Here is a 15529-nt window from a genome sequence, read left to right on the forward strand (position 1 = left end):
TGTCTCATGCCCTCCATTTTCAGCCCCTGGGAACCCAGGAAATGGGAGCAGCCCCACAGGCATGCAGCAGTGCATGGCTTAGGGGAGTTTCCGTGTGGGGCAGGCACCTTGTGTGAAGGGCCAGGGCGTAGTCTCTTTGGCTTTGGTGGCTACACGACGCCTTGTTTCCAGGCGTAGATGATGGCTGTTACTGTGTGCCAGTAACACTCGATCATGAAAACAGGCAGGGACTGGACTTGGCCCACAGCCACAGGCTGGCGAGCCCTGCGGATACTGAGATGGGACGCGACGCTTCTGTGTAGCGTCAGGCTGACCGCCCAGAGCACCAGTGGCCCAAGTCAGAGGTGGCTTCAGACCCCGAATTCTGTGAGCCCTTTCAGAGAGGCAACTTTTTCCTTCCTCTACAACTCAGGGACGGGGTTGGGTGGGTCACCTCCTCGGGTTTATGGGACGCTTGTCATGGGCCTGAGCAAGGCTCTTTGTCCTGTTTTCCTCCGGGGAAGCTCCTGCCCTAGGCAGCCTTGCAGTACCCCAAGTTCTTCTCCCAGCTCTGTTCTCCAAACAGAGGATTCCTGGCTGTGCAGCTTGGTAAGTGGAGGCACCGTGGGTGTCCTCAGAAAGCTTGCTGTGAGCACACGTATGTTCAGTGACAGCATGCCTGTAAGTACGAGTGTGTGTGTGTGTGTGTGTGTGTGTGTGTGTGTGTTCTCAGTAAGCCTGGAAAGTCCGAATGTTCTTCAGTGGGCACACGTGTGTTCAGTGAGAATGTGTCTGTAAGTGTAAGTGTGTGTGTGTGTTCTCAGTAACCTGCACAAACAGAAGGCCTGCATGCACTGCAGTGAGCACACCTATGTTCAGTGATAGCATGTCTGTGCGTGGACCTGTGTGTGTGTAATACATCATGCCTACCCCAGTTTCCGGGCACCTGAGCTCTGTTTTTGACACACTGTTCTGTGATCTCAGGACACCGTCTGGGCAGTGCAGATTCCTGGGAGGTAACTGAGGCCTCCGTTGACTTTGGACTTGGTTTTCTTTTGTCAGTTCTGCATGTGTGTTGGAGAAGGACTTCTTGGATATTGTGTTACTCCATTTTCATGCTGCTTATAAAGACATACCTGAGACTGGGCAATTTACAAAAGAAAGAGGTTTAATGAACTTAACGGTTCCACATGGCTGGGGAGGCCTCACAATCATGGCAGAAGGCAAGAAGGAGCAAGTCACATCTTACATGGATGGCAGCAGGCAGTGAGAGGGCTTGTGCAGAGAATCTCCTGCTTTAAAACCACTGGATCTCGTCAGACTCATTCATTGTCATGAGACCAGCACGAGAAACCATCGGATCTCATGAGACCCGCCCGCCGTCAGGAGAACAGCACGGGAAACCGTCGGATCTCGTGAGACCCGCCCGCCGTCAGGAGAACTGCACGGGAAACCGTCGGATCTCTTGAGACCCGCCCGCCGTCGGGAGAACAGCACGGGAAACCGTCGGATCTCGTGAGACCCGCCCGCCGTCGGGAGAACAGCACAGGAGTGACCCACTCCCATGATTCAGTTACCTCTAACCTGCTCCTTCCCACGACGTGGGAATTATGGGAGCTACAAGATGAGATTTGGGTGGGGACACAGAGCCAGCCTATATCAGATAAGTCTCACAGCATCTCTTAGTTGGTGGTTTTGACTGTGCTGTGCAAACCACCTGTGATACGGCTCCTTCTTTGCCTAACAGCCACTTCCCAAGAGAGTTTGCAGAAGTCCCCACAGTCATGGGTACCCAGTTCTCCCTGGAGCCTCTCAGCATTGCTTATGTTTGGAGACTGCATTTTTAAGTTACATATCTGTTTTGTGTGTATTACACCTTCAGGCATTCCTTCTTTTACCCTCCCGTTTTTTATTTAAAGTCCGGTTTTTCTAGGACCCACCTATAACCTCCTCTGTCTTTTGGTTGTTGTTTCCTCGTAAATCTTTCTTTGACCCTTTATTTTAAACCTGTCTCTAACCATTGTATTAAGTGGGTCTTGTTTAGACAGCACATTGCCAGAGACATCCATTCCTGAGTGTGTCCTTTCGGTAATTTGAATCTGTGAAGTTAACAGTTGTTTGCGAGGCTTCAGAAGACACCCCGCGGCCTGTGGCGGTCCGTCCATCCATCCGTCACACTTTGTCTCCGACTGGCTTCCATTGTTGGCCTCTCACTTCTTTCTCCCACCATTTATGTGCCCAGTTCTGCTGGTTTTTATTCTTCAGATGGTCACTTCTTGTTGTGGAAAGGATTTACTGTTCGTTTCTGTAGTTTCTCAGTGTCTGTACTATTTCCTGCACAAGGCAAATCACCTAGCACCATCTCCTCACGTGTAGCCTCCTTCCACCCCATCACATAGAATCATCCAGAACCCACAATTCGGGTTGATGTGAAAACTTGGGTTTGGGATGGGGCCAGGCAAGAGTAACCTTTACAAAGTCATGTGCTCAGTGTACTTCCCGAAGCTCATGGCGCTCACCTCCGTTGTCTCAGGGCGCTCACCTCCCGCGTCTCAGGGCGTTTCAGGGCGCTCACCTCCGGCGTCTCAGGGCGCTCACCTCCCACGTCTCAGGGCGTTTCAGGGCGCTCACCTCCGGCGTCTCAGGGCACTCACCTCCGGCGTCTCAGGGCTCAGGGCGCTCACCTCCTACATCTCGCATCTCGGGGCACTCACCTCCCGCGTCTCTGTCTCACCTCCAGCTTCTCAGGCACTCGTGGCCTCCCGCCTCGCCTCTGGTGGAGTCTCAGTGCTCAGTGCCCACGTCTTGCTCCAACCCCCTGCACTTACTTTTCTTTCTGATTACTGGGTCTAAAGGTGTTTTCAAAGCAGATCTCGCTGTGGCAAACCTCAAAGGGACTTGTCTCCATGAGGTCATCGTCCTCCACCTCCACAAGAAATGATCGTTTAGCAGACTATAAAACTCTGAGCTTGAACTTCTCCTTCAGCATTTTCAAAGGGACCGTCTTAAGATCTTGCATTCACGGTTGCTGTTGAAAATGCTGTTGTCAATAGAATTTTTATTTCTTTGGAATTATCAGCTAAGTTGCATGACCACAAGGCCCCACAGTAGGCCGTCTGTAAGCTGAGGAAAGAGGAGAAGCAGTCCGAGTCTCTAAACTGAGGAACTGGGAGTATGATGTTCACGGGTACCAGAGAAAGCCGTGGGCTGGGAGGCGAGGCGTGTCTCTCCTCTCCATGCTTTTCTGCTGCTTCACATTGGCTGACAGCTGGCTAGATGGTGCCCACCCGATTAAGGGTGGTCTGCCTTCCCCTGCCCACTGACTCTAATGCCAATCTCCTTTGGCAGGACCCTCCCTGACACAGCTTCTGTCCAGTCAAGTTGCGGTTCCTGGGCTGTGACGTGCTTAGGTTTTCCTGCATCGCCTCCAGGCAACACCTTCAGGGACACAGTCAGGATTGACACTTTGTATCCAAATCAAGCTGACCTCTGGGGTTTTTGTTTGTTTGTTTGTTTTGAGAGGGAGTTTCGCTCTTGTTACCCAGGCTGGAGTGCAATGGCGCGATCTCGGCTCACCGCAACCTCCGCCTCCTGGGTTCAGGCAATTCTCCTGCCTCAGCCTCCCGAGTAGCTGGGATTACGGGCATGCGCCACCATGCCCAGCTAATTTTTTTTATTTTTAGTAGAGACGGGGTTTCACTATGTTGACCAGGATGGTCTCGATCTCTTGACCTCATGATCCACCCGCCTCGGCCTCCCAAAGTGCTGGGATTACAGGCTTGAGCCACCGCGCCCGGCGACCTCTGGGTTTTAACCATGTGGGGCTACAGCCTTGTTAGGGTTTCAAGCGTGGTTTTGCTTTCTCTCCTTTGACTCTTAGTGAGCCTTCTAATTCCAGTAAAATGTGGCTCATTGTTTCTGCAGCTGTTTTCTGCACTCCAGTTATTTCTCTGTCCTGCTGGAGTTTGAGGAGAGATGAGGATGCTGATAACGTGCGCGCCCCCCTCAGCCCTCAGAACTCTGAACAGTGTCTTCTGTCCGCGGTCACCTGCATCTCACTCGTGCCACGGTGGCTGGTCCCCTCAGCCATCCAGCAAGTCCTCTGCACCTGCTGCTTTTTCTTTCCCTTTGTCTTCGGTAGAGGTGTCTTCAGGGTCCCCTCTCATTTCCTGGCCTCTCGCTCTGTCTCTGCAGTGCCCGTGGTTCCGGAGTGTGGCACGGGCTGCGAGCCCCCTCGCCTGGGCTGCCTGTGGATTCTGCCACAGCCAGGGCGCCTTGCTCTGGCCGTTTTCTTTCTTTGGATGTCTGGCTTACCTGCGGTCCAGGTTCCTCTGGGGTCTTGAGCCCCCTCTTACCGGCAGGCCCACGGGAGGAAGGGCTCAAGGAAGGCTGTAGTTGCTCCTGCAGCAGATTTGGGGAGGTGGGTGATGCCCTTTGTCCTTATCCATAGGCTGCCTGGCACCTCCTGTGCCCTCTGCCATCTCAGTGCCCCAGGACACTAGCTTAGACAGCCTCTGGGGAATATAGGCACCTGCCCTGACCAAACGGTGCCATCACAGTCAGGGTGAGCCCCATGGGGCAGCCTGAGAACAAAGTCCAGGCCATGGCACAGGAGGAAGTGAGAAGCAGGTCAGGGCCCAGCAGTGTTGGAGAATCTCCTTGTCCACCTCGGGGACTCTGGGTGCATGCTGGGCAGCGGAGGCTGGTGGCCTCGTCCCTGTCATCTCTGTGATGGTAGAGATGCGGCCATAGCCTTGTCTTCCTAGTGGCAGGGTGGGCCCTCTGCAGCAGGCACTCTGGACAGCATCATGCTTGTTGGAGCTCAGCCTCTGCTTGGCAGCCGGTGGGAGGGAGTTGCCAGGTCCAGGGCCTTGGTCCAGTGGCCCCCGTGGTTCTCATAGGCACCTGCTGAAGCTGTGGTGCAGCCCCAGGCATTTCTTCGGGGACACAGGCTGGAATCCCCGCTAATCTTGGATTTTACCTTGGTGCAAGATGTGGGTTGGAACCCTGTCTGGAGGTGCACGCCTCTTCATCCTTGAGGACCAAGTGGCTGCCACCTTGGGCCTGGGGACTGGGGAGGCCTGCAGGCTGCCTACATTTCACCACTGGAGCCCAAGCTGCTGGGACTGTGGGCACAGGGTGCAGGGCGGCGTGGGCTGTGACTGCCGCCAGCTCCTGGACAACCTGGTGAATCCGTCTTCTCAGGGTGGCACTTCTGCAAAGCCAGGCGGCACAGTGTGTAAACAGCGTGGCCTCTAGCCAGGACCGCGAGAGCCACTGCCCCCTGCTGTGTTCTGCAGAGCGTGGCCTGAGCTGCTCCGTGCCCCACCTGTGCCCATGAGGTCAGATAGTGGGTTCCAGCTCGGGACTGTGGGAAGATGGAGTGTGCTAACGTGTAGGCGCGTCCTCTCTCCTCAGTCTTGTGGGAGGTGCCTGGCGAGTTGTGGGGGTGGTGGCAGGAGTCGACACATGTCTGTTTCAGGGCTAGAGGTGACGCCCGAGAAGGACCCAGCTGCACGGGTCTTGCGGATGAGGATGAGGAGGGACGAGGAGGCGTCGGATCCCACCTCTGCGGCTGCTCAGCTGCGGCGGCTCCAGGACCATTTGCCGCGACCCTCGTCTGCCAGGTGACTCCCAATGTCCTGTGTGCTGAGCCCCCTTGTCCAGAGCACTGGCTGGCCCCAGTAGGCTGCTAAGGGCCTTCCCTGGCTGTCTTGGTGAAGCCTGGAATCTGCACCCTGGCTGGGTGAGCAGTACTGGTGCCATGTTTGGGCTTGTCAGCGCCAGCGTCAGCTGGAGCCTGGGTGGGGCTGAGCCAGCAGATACCCTTCCAGGCACTGCTTGTGCCTCTGAGAGGTGTCCCCAGGACTGGGGTTTGAGAGGCAGATGTCAGGTCACCCCTGTACTAGGGTAAAGGACAGCAGACCAGAGGCCCGCTGTTGACCAGGGTCCACAGCTTCTCTCAGGACCTCCGTGGTGGCCCTGAAGCCCAGGCCCTGTGCGGGCAGAAGCCACTGCTCATGTGAGCGAACCTGAGGCCCTGGCTGTGCTGTGGGGTTGGGGAGGCAGAAGCAGGTGGCTGCAGCACACGTGTAGTCAGCATGTCCCATCTGTTCCTATAGCCCTTCCAGAGTGTTGCTGGAGCCAGAGGAGGCCCAGAAGCTGGCAGCAGAGCGGGCCCGGGCACCTGTGGTGCCCTACGGCGTGGACCTGCACTACTGGGGCCAGGAGCTGCCCACAGCCGGGAAGATCCTCAAGTGAGTCCCCGGGCATCTGAAGTTGGCCAGGGCACACAGCCAGGGCCCCTGCCTGGGGAGGGTGCTGCCAGCTTGCCAGGCCTCACTAGTTTAGCAGAAGCTGGCCCCGCCGCCCAGCTCTGCCCACCTTCTGGGTGCCTAGAGGGACACGGGTGGGCCTCCCCTGCTGAGCCGGCTTGTGGAGCCCAGCAGGGCTTTTCTGAGCCTTTCCGCTGCTGTGTTGGGGCATCCATGGAGCTTGGGTGTTATCCTGCAGGAACAGCCGGATGAGAAGCCACTCCCCTAAAGGCCGCCCCAGGGCCCGTGCTGTGTCCCGCTTCACCACAGCTGTGCAGTGGGCTTCCTGCCGCACCAGGGCTGCTTGTAGTGACTGTGTGCCCACACTTCAGGTGGGGGCGCTGCAGGGAGCCTCAGGAAGCTACCCTCCCTGCCTGCTTCCCCCTTGGCACCCCTACAGCACTGACCTCTTCTCTGGGGAGCTGCAGCAGAAGAGGGTACACAGGAATCATCTGCTCAAGTCTGGGCTGCTGGGCCTGGAGGGGCCACCTGAGTACTCCAGCCCCTGCCAGACCTCACTGGCATGGCTATCGGGGGAGCAGGGTCCCTGCCACCTCCTCAGCTCCCACCCTAGGACAGCTCTACACACAAGGGAGGTGAGCCCACTCCTGCCCCCTACCCAGGTGAGCCCGTCTCCCTTAGGGGTCAGAGGTGGTGGGTACCCCAGCTTCTCACCAGTCCTTGTCATCAAGACCCAGGGCCAGTGTGACACAGGAAGAGGCTGGCTTTTGATGCAGGGAATGTTGCCGTCCCCACAGCACCTGTGATGGCTCAGCTTAAAGGGCTGGGCTCCCTGTGCAAACACCGTAAACATTTAAGCTAATGCTGCGGGGTCTGCAGGGCTGGGAATCCCCCAGTGATGTGGGAGCATCTCATCTTCGTGAGGCACCAACCTCAGAATCTCTGGAGAGAGTGGTGGCAGGGGCAGGGAGCATGCAAGGGTCCTCGGGCAGCCTGAGGAGCCCCATGTGTCCAGGGCAGCCTGAGGAGCCCCATGTGTCCAGGGCAGCCGCCGCCTCTTCCTGGACACCCAGCAATGGGCCCCAAGTGCCTGCGTGTCCTGGTGCGTTGTCCACCGCTGCTTCTGTTCCCAGGTTTCTGCTGGGCTCACTCACGCGGGCAGGACAGTAGGAGAGGCAGACCCTGTCCTCACTCTGCAGGGCTAAGATCTCAGGGCCCTCTCCTCGGGGCTGCAGAGACGCTGCCCCTAGTGGGGGCCAGATTGCGGCAGTGCAAGGAGGGAGGGGCTGGGCAGGCAGGAAGAAACAGCCGTCCCTACCACACTTTGCCACCAGGAATGCCCCTCTCAGCCTGGCAGGTGATGCCTGGCACAGCTTCCACCTAGAAGCAGACGCCTGTCCCTCCTTATGCCTGCCTGGCCTTGCCCCAGTACCCCGGACTTTGCCCTGAGCCCCCGGGCAGTTGCAACAGGTGAGAAACCTGAACAGCTTCTTGGTGAGGACCTGGTTAGTCCTGGATGGCACCAGGACCCTGCTGGGCAGGCCTGGCTTTACCCTGCACCTGCGTGGCCTGTCAGCACCACCCACCTGGTGCTGCAAGCTCACGGTTTCACGTTTCCCCCACCTGCCCACAGACCTGTGTGGGGCCAGCTTGGTGGTGGCCTGCACATGGGAGTGGCCCCAGCTGGGGAAGGGCCCGTGTCAGCCGCATGGGCCAGGGTGTGTGGCTGGTGCAGAAGGCACCACCTGGGTGTCGCTTGTGCTCACAGCCAGTTGAGGGCCACACTCCTGGCTGGCCCCTAGCCAGGATGGCAGGGGCTACTCATACCATATTCCATCACCAAGAGGAGGGGTCCTGCCCTCTAGCTTTCAGCCCCATCTGGGGACGTCAGAGAGCCTTACCCCTTTCATTCAGGGGTAAGACAGTGCAGCTCTGGAAGGCCAGGGCTGAGCCAATCTGTGGTGAGAGACCGGGCTGACGGGGCTGGCACCCCCAGGCCCTGGAAACAGCTCTTTCCCCACAGCCTCTGGAAAGACCCCTCCCTTGGAGGCCACAGGTCCCAGCTGGGCATGGTGCTCAGGCCTGGAATCCCAGCACTGTGGGAGGCCGAGGCGGGTGGGTCGTCTGAGGCCAGGAGTTTGAGATAAGCCTGGCCAATGTGGCCAAAACCCTATCTCTACTAAAAATACAAAAATTAGCTGGGTGGGGTGGCGTGTGCATATAGTCCCAGCAACTCGGGAGGCTGAGGCAGAAGAATCACTTGAACCTGGGAGGTGGAGGTTGCAGTGAGCTGAGATCGAGCCATTGCACTCCAGCCTGAATGACAGAACAAAGTACTGTCTCAAAAAAAAAAAAAAAGGCTGGGCCAGGCGCAGTGGCTCACACTTTTAATCCCAGCACTTTGGGAGACTGAAGTGGGCAGATCACCTGAGGTTGGGAGTTTGAGACCAGCCTGACCAATATGGAGAATCCCTGTCTCTACTAAAAATACAAAATTAGCCAGGCGTAGTGGCGCGTTGCTGTAATCCCAGCTACTCATGAGGCTAAGGCAGGAGAATTGCTTGAACTTGGAAGGCTGAGGTTGCAGTGAGCTGAGATCACGCTACTGCACTTTAGCCTGGGCAACAACAGTGAAACTCCATCTCAGGAAAGAAAAAAAAAAAAAAAAGACTGGTGGGCTTTGGCAGAGGCAGGCAGAAGGGAGCATCCCTGCTCCCGGGCAGGTAGGAAGCGGTGGAGCCTGTGGCATGCTGGCTCCGAAGTGTTCCCTCTGAGACCCACAGGGCATTTCGTCCTGTCGGAGTTCTGGGTGGCAGAACTCGTCACTGCTTCTCATACAGGGCCTCTCCTGGTGTGGCAGGAGGCGTTTGGCCCGGTGGTCGGTCACCCTCGGGGAGCCACATGTATCCTTGACTATGGGGCACATGGCCAGGTGCTCCTCATCCTGCCGGGGCTCTACCCAAGATGCCTCTCCCTGCAGTGGGGCCAAGGCCCCGGGTGGCATGCTGTGCCTGCATTCCCACCCGCTACCTGAAGGCCCTGCAAGCGTGAGACCCCCTTATCCCAACCCAGTCTCACCCCAGACCAAGGTGGAGGCAGAAATGAGGTCCAGTGGCCCTGGGGCAGGGCCTTCTCCCTAGCATGGGCCGTGCCTGGGGCTGTGCTCCTGTCTGCCGGCCCAGGGCAAGGGCAGGGTTACTGGGCTTTGCTCCTCCAGCACCCATGGACGCAGAGCGTGGGAACCTGGGAGGCTTGGGCAGAGCCAGCCGTCCCCCCGTCAGGAGGCAGCAGGCAGTCTCCCATCCCTGGGAGACCTTGGCACTGCCCATCTGTCCTCCCCAGTTCCTGCTGGCCCCAAGTGTGGCTGTGTACCCTAGAAGGAGGCCTGGTGGTGGCACAGGGGCATCTGGGTCTGTGTGAGGGCCCCTCAGTCACTTCTCCCCTGCCTGGGCATCCAGGTGGGCGGGGGGTGGAGCCCTCTACTGCCAGCACGACCAGCTCCCCCATCCTGTGGCATCGCAGGAAAGCGCCTCCAAACAGGCTGATGACGACAGCAGAGCATGGGCCCGGACACACCTGGGAGGCCCAGGACAGCGGAGTCCAGTCCCCAGCGCCTGGCCCTCTGTGCTGCCAAGGGCTGAGTAGTGTGTGCTCCTTCCTCCGGGCGCGCTGCCGCCCTGTCCTCACGCCCCGGTGGTGGAAAGACGACCTTCACATGGACGTCCCGTGACCCTCAAGGTCATGCCTCAGGGCCCAGCCACGGTCACCCTTGTGCTGTAGGGAGAGCCCCTCCTGCAGGTGGCAGTTGCGCCCATGGATGGAGGCTGGTTCATGCAAAGTCAGAATTCAGACCCACGTGGGAGTGACTGTTCTGCTTCTGGGTGGTGCTCTCCGAAGCATTGGGGTGGTGGCTGGGCTACAGTGGTGTTCGGCCATCCCCCACGCCTGCACCATCCCAGCCATGCTCTTCTGGGGTCCCTGCAGACGTGGTGAGGATCTCTGGCTCTCTCCGCAGGTCTGACTCCCAGCACCGCTTCTGGAAACCCAGCGAGGTGGAGGAGGAAGTGGTCAACGCCGATGTCTCTGAGATGCTCCACAGCCGCCACATCACTTTTGCGGGGACGTTCAAGCCGGTGCAGCACCGGTGCCGCGCCCCGAGGCCAGACGGCCGGCTCTGTGAGCGCCAAGACCGGCTGAAGGTGAGACCTGAGGGTGGGGGAGCTGGGGGAACCAGGGTGGGCAGCCGGAGGGGTGCCGAGCCCCACCTGCCCCGGCCCTGGGTCGGGATGCTTGTGAGTGCTGGGAAGCCCATGGGAGGGGCTTGTCTGTGGTGGGCAGAAACTGCTTTGTCGTGGCTGTCAGAAGACGGTGTCCAGCGGCTCCTGCCCAGGGCCCTGTAGCGCAGCAGCTGGGCCTGTGGCTTGGCGAGCTCTGCAGGGGCCGAGACGTAGTGTCCTCCATGGTTGCAGCCCGGGTCTGTGCTGGGCTGGGCTCAGAAGCGAGGAGAGGCCGGGGGCCTGGAGCAGTTTCCAGCCTGGCAACTGGGCATGGTGCAGGGAGGTAGTCACTATGACCAGGCTGGTATGAGGGAGGGCAGAGCCACCTCTGTGTCCCTGCGGGGTTCAGGACGCCCTCCCTTGAGGGGTGTGTGATTCCAGTGTTACGCACGCTTTGGCCCTGAGAGGCCGCCCTCCCTGGTAGCTGTTTGTGCTTGAAGGGGGCAGTGGTCAAGGCGAGCAGAGCCCCTTCCTCCCTTCCCACTTAGAGCCGCTGTGTCCTTGCTCTGCAGTGCCCTTTCCACGGGAAGATCGTTCCAAGGGATGATGAGGGACGGCCGCTCGACCCGGAGGAGAGGGCCCGGGAGCAGCGGCAGCAGCGGCAAAAGCAGGAGCGCCCAGGTAGGTCTGGGCAGGTGGGCGGGGCGGGCGCCACGGGAGGCACTGCCTCTGGCTGCCCGGGTCATGTCTGCGGAGTCACGGAGCACTTCCTCTGCCAGCATGGTCCACGGTGCTTACACAATCCTCGGTCCTAATTGGTAGAATCCGGAGGGGTGCTGCCCAAGCATCCTGGGTTTGGGGCATCCAGGGGATGCTCCAGCTTAAGGGGGAGTCACGTGTTCATGAGACCCCAACCAGGAGGTGGGCACCCAGGGCCCCGAAGCCACAGGTGCCCTCTGTGTGGCTGGGTGCTGCTTCCTCGTCGTGTTTTCAGGCAGGTGAAGGCCTCAAGGCGAGAGAAGCGATCACACTGAGCCCGGAGTGCCTTCCAGGAAGCTCTCTGCCCTCCTCAGTGCCCTGCACCTGCCTTGGTGTGCAGGTTGCCACGGCTCTGTCCAGAAGGCATGTGGCCACTGTCCAGGCACCTGCTGTGGTGGCAGGATTGCAGGTGCCAGAGGCCCTGGACAGCAAGGCCACTGTGACGCAGCACTGCCTCAACAGCGGGGCCCGTGTGCCCGCCTTCCCTCACCCTGGCAGAGGTGTGTATCTGCTTTCCAGGGAAGATGTGTTTTTGGAAGTCCTGGCCAGCCTCGGGCTCCCTCTCTCGTTTTTAAATCTTGCTTTGTATTTCTTATTTTTTTGGAGGCAGGGTCTCTCTATTCACCCAGGCTGGAGTGCAGTGGCGCAATTATGGCCTCCCAGGTTTGAGCAATCCTCCTGCCTCAGCTTCCTGAGTAGCTGGAATTACATACCACCATGCCTAATTTTTTTATTTGTATTTTAGAGGTGGTGTGGCACCGTATTGCCCAGGCTGGTCTTGAACTCTTGGTCTCGAGCGATTCTGTTGCCTCAGCCTCCCACAGTGCCAGGATTACAGGTGTGAGCCCCCCTGCAACACAGCCTCGCTCCTTTTTGGAGAGTGACTGCGCCTGCAGGCCTGGACCCGGCCCAAAGCGGGGTTCACACCTTGTCTTGAAGAGCAGCACTGGGGCCCAGCGTCCCTTCCAAGCTGTCTCTGCCATGGCTCCTGGCATCTTGCTCTCCGGTCATGAGAGGCAGGTGTTGAATGCAGCCTGATGCCGAGAGGCAGCGGCTTAGCTCGGGCGGTGGGGAGTGCCCTGACCTGCTAATCTCTGAGCCAGGCCTTCCCTGGTGGCCCACACTCAGGAGCAAATTAAGTGCCTATTTTTTGTGTCAGCCCTGAAGAGTATCTGGTTTTCCAGCCCTTGGTGACTTGTTAACAAACAGGTATCAGGCCGCGGGCTGCGGCCGGCACTGGCCAGTCAGATGTGAAATAGCATCTCTTTACTAACTACAGTATTGATCCCCGCCTCCCTTGCGCACGGGGCAATTTTCCTCTCCCTGGCGCTAACCTCAGTGACAATGTGCGTGGTGCTGCAGGCCCATCGGCGCCCAGGAAGGCCGTGGCCCAGCATCTATTGATTTTCCTCAAAGGCTTTTAAATTGCTCCTTCATTTCACTGAGACGCCCGCTCCATCTCCACTGGGTGCCGGCGCTTTTTCCTTGTGTTTAAACAATTGCTCCATTCACTGGGTTCCTAAACTGTGACGCCTTCTTATTACTGGGAGATAAACTGTTTGGACAGTTTTCCTTAATCTTGGATTAATCGTTCCTGTATCTGAATTGTGGGCCCCGTATTCCTTCACTTCAAAGAATCCGCTTGGGGAGGCCAGGCCATCCATCTGAGGCGCAGGCATCCCTCCGGGGATGTGCCCCTGTGGCCTGGCCCCGCTGGCCCGGCTCGTGGGGTCCTGTCTGCAGGAGCGGGTGCCTCGGACCATCGGCGCTTAGCCACCTTCTGTGAGCCAGGGTTGTCTGTAAGCCCGTCGACCATCATGGTCCCGTCAGGGGTGGCCTTCCTGAGCCCGACCAGCACCAGGCCTGGTGGATGCCCACCACCACCTTGTACGAGGAACCCCACAGGAAGCCTGGGCCTCTGAACCTCAAGGGCCTCGGTGCCACTACGCGGTGGGTGCTCTCAGCCTGCAAGGCTGCTCAGTAGGCTGGGGACATTTGTGTCCCCTCACTGCCACAGGGCCTTAAGCAGAGGCCTTGGCACTGCCCATCTGTCCTCCCCAGTTCCTGCTGGCCCTACGCGTGGCTGTGTACCCTAGAAGGAGGCCTAGAAGTGCCCGGCTTGCTTGGGAAGGGCAGTTCCGTCTAGGAGAGCCCACTGTGCATTTTGAGGCCCGCGGCCCAGTCATCTTCAGACCAGCTAGAAAGAAAAGCCCTTTACCGACCGCCATGCTCGGCCCAGCTCTGCCGCACGTACCTCCCCAGAAGCAGGCATGTCCAGCAGGGCTACAGTTGGCCCAGCAGGGCGCAGTCCAGCCCGCAGGCAGGGGAGGCTTGCAGATGGCGCCCACCCCCCGACTGCTGGCCTTGGGTGCCTTCAGCCTTAGAGGTCCATGGGTCCATGGCCCCAGGAGTAGCCTCTGGGCCCAGGCCCAGCTTCCACCTCTGTGGGCTGCAGGGGCCTCTGGGGGTGCAGGGCGGTGGGAACTAGCTCTGTGTCACCTTCACCACACAGTGGCCAGCGTGCCCACCCTCCTCAGCCTGCTGTTTAGGGAATGCGAGTCGCCAGCAGAGTATCCTCTCGGGCCCACTGGTGCCAGGGTATGGGCGTGGGCAAGCTGACCTGGCCCTCCATCAGTACGAGACCAAGAGCCCCTCCTGGGTGCCTCAAGACTCTGGCTGGTGAAGGACTCTGGCGTTTCCTGAAGTTTTTGAGCTTTGTTTGCAGAATGGCAGGACCCTGAGCTGATGAGAGACGTGGAGGCAGCCACGGGGCAGGATCTCGGCTCGTCCAGGTACAGTGGGCAAGGCCGGGGGAAGAAGAGGAGGCACCCCCACCTCACCAACCTGAAGGCCCAGGCTGACACTGCCCGTGCTCGCATCGGAAGAAAAGTCTTCGCCAAGTAAGAGTGGGTCACCTCCCACCACGTGGTCCCCAGAGTGAGGGTATTTGAGGGGGACCATCTGAGTTCCAATATATTCCAGGGACCCGGGGCCTCCAGGAGCTTTCCTGCTGTGAGTTCCCCTGGGTGACCACCTGCCTTTCTCCAGGGAGGGGCAGTGCCAGCCAGCAGGAGCAGCAGGCCGGGTCTGGTCAGGAATGCCCCTGAGTACTCCCCAGGTTAAGAGGGGCTTGACCACCAGGCACCACCATCCTCGATTCCTGGGGAAGCCGTGCCAGGACAGGCTTCTGCTGGTGCAGAGTGAGCCCCTGGTCTCTCCCTTGCCTGGCTGTGCCCCAGGTCAGTGCCTGCATATTTCTGCAGCGGTGACTTCAAGTAGGGCGGTGACTGCAAAAGCTAGCAGAATGGGGGTCCATGCATCAGCCCCAGCAGAGCCCACCCCGGTGTGGCGGCTCTGAGCACTGACTCTCGGAGGCTGGCCTGGTGTCTCTGCAGCCCGGTGTGGGCCTGTGTGACTGGTGAGGCCTCGGCAGGGCCAGAGCGCGAAGCCTACCAGCCCGGCATCCCCACGTGTGACCTGTCTCCCGGGGCACCACCGCAGCACCCCCGAGTGCGACCTGTCTCCTGGGGCACAGCGCGGCGCCCCCACATGCGGCCTGTCTCCCGGGGCACCAGCCCGGCTCCCCCGCATGCGGCCTGTCTCCCGGGGCACCAGCCCGGCTCCCCCGCGTGCGGCCTGTCTCCCGGGGCACCAGCCCGGCTCCCCCGCGTGCAGCCTGTCTCCGGGGGCACCAGCCCGGCGCCCCCGCGTGCGGCCTGTCTCCCGGGGCACCAGCCCGGCGCCCCCGCGTGCGGCCTGTCTCCCGGGGCACCAGCCCGGCTCCCCTGCGTGCGGCCTGTCTCCTGGGGCACCAGCCTGGCGCCCCCGCCTGTGGCCTGTCTCCCTGGCACAGCCACTTGCAGGGCACTGTGTTTCTCTCTCCTTGTTGCCTGGCTCTCCCCAAGAAAATGGAGAGTGCTTGTTTAGAAGCACCTGAGACTGATTAGTCCCTCCTGAAGCTATGCCAAGTCCTTGCTGGTACAGGTTTGTCTGAAAGCGCTAGTATGGTGGCCCCCACCCGTCGCCGAACCAGAGACCCTCTTAGACACACCTGGAAGCTGCTAAGTGCACGGGGCAGAGGAGGTGCCTCCTGGCCAGTATGACCGTGCACCCTCCTGAGTGGGCCCGGGAGGGTGGGGAGGCGCCTTCACCGCACCCTGACAGCTTCCCCTGGGCTGGTGGGTGGCATGTCCACGGCCTTGCTGGGCAGCGGTGCTCGTGTGAGCTGCAGAGAGGCTGGCTGGGGCCCCTGGCACAGGGCTGGACCCATCTTGTCTGACGGCCATCCAGGGTGCTCGG

At 59.7% G+C, this 15529-nt stretch overlaps 1 protein-coding gene across 5 annotated transcripts in view; it reads left to right on the top strand.

Annotated features, from left to right (window-relative positions):
- The window catches only part of UVSSA (UV stimulated scaffold protein A), a 47827-nt gene that overhangs the window by 22884 nt on the left and 9414 nt on the right, over positions 1-15529 (top strand). For 3 of the 5 annotated variants that reach the window (XR_012516789.1, XM_039468595.2, XM_074395770.1), the window contains exons 9-13: positions 5462-5606; positions 6102-6236; positions 10270-10453; positions 11044-11152; positions 13956-14130. Coding sequence is in view for 2 of the 5 variants with exons in the window: in XM_039468595.2 (XP_039324529.2) it covers positions 5462-5606; positions 6102-6236; positions 10270-10453; positions 11044-11152; positions 13956-14130 (748 nt within the window). In the remaining 3 variants the exon portion in view is untranslated. Of the gene's footprint in view, positions 1-5461; positions 5607-6101; positions 6237-6693; positions 9993-10269; positions 10454-11043; positions 11153-13955; positions 14131-15529 lie in introns of those variants that run through there. The other 2 variants (XR_012516791.1, XR_012516790.1) reach the window with 2 other exon arrangements.

The sequence above is a fragment of the Saimiri boliviensis genome, chromosome 3 (assembly GCF_048565385.1).
Source record: "Saimiri boliviensis isolate mSaiBol1 chromosome 3, mSaiBol1.pri, whole genome shotgun sequence".
Classification (NCBI taxonomy): Eukaryota; Metazoa; Chordata; class Mammalia; order Primates; family Cebidae; genus Saimiri; species Saimiri boliviensis.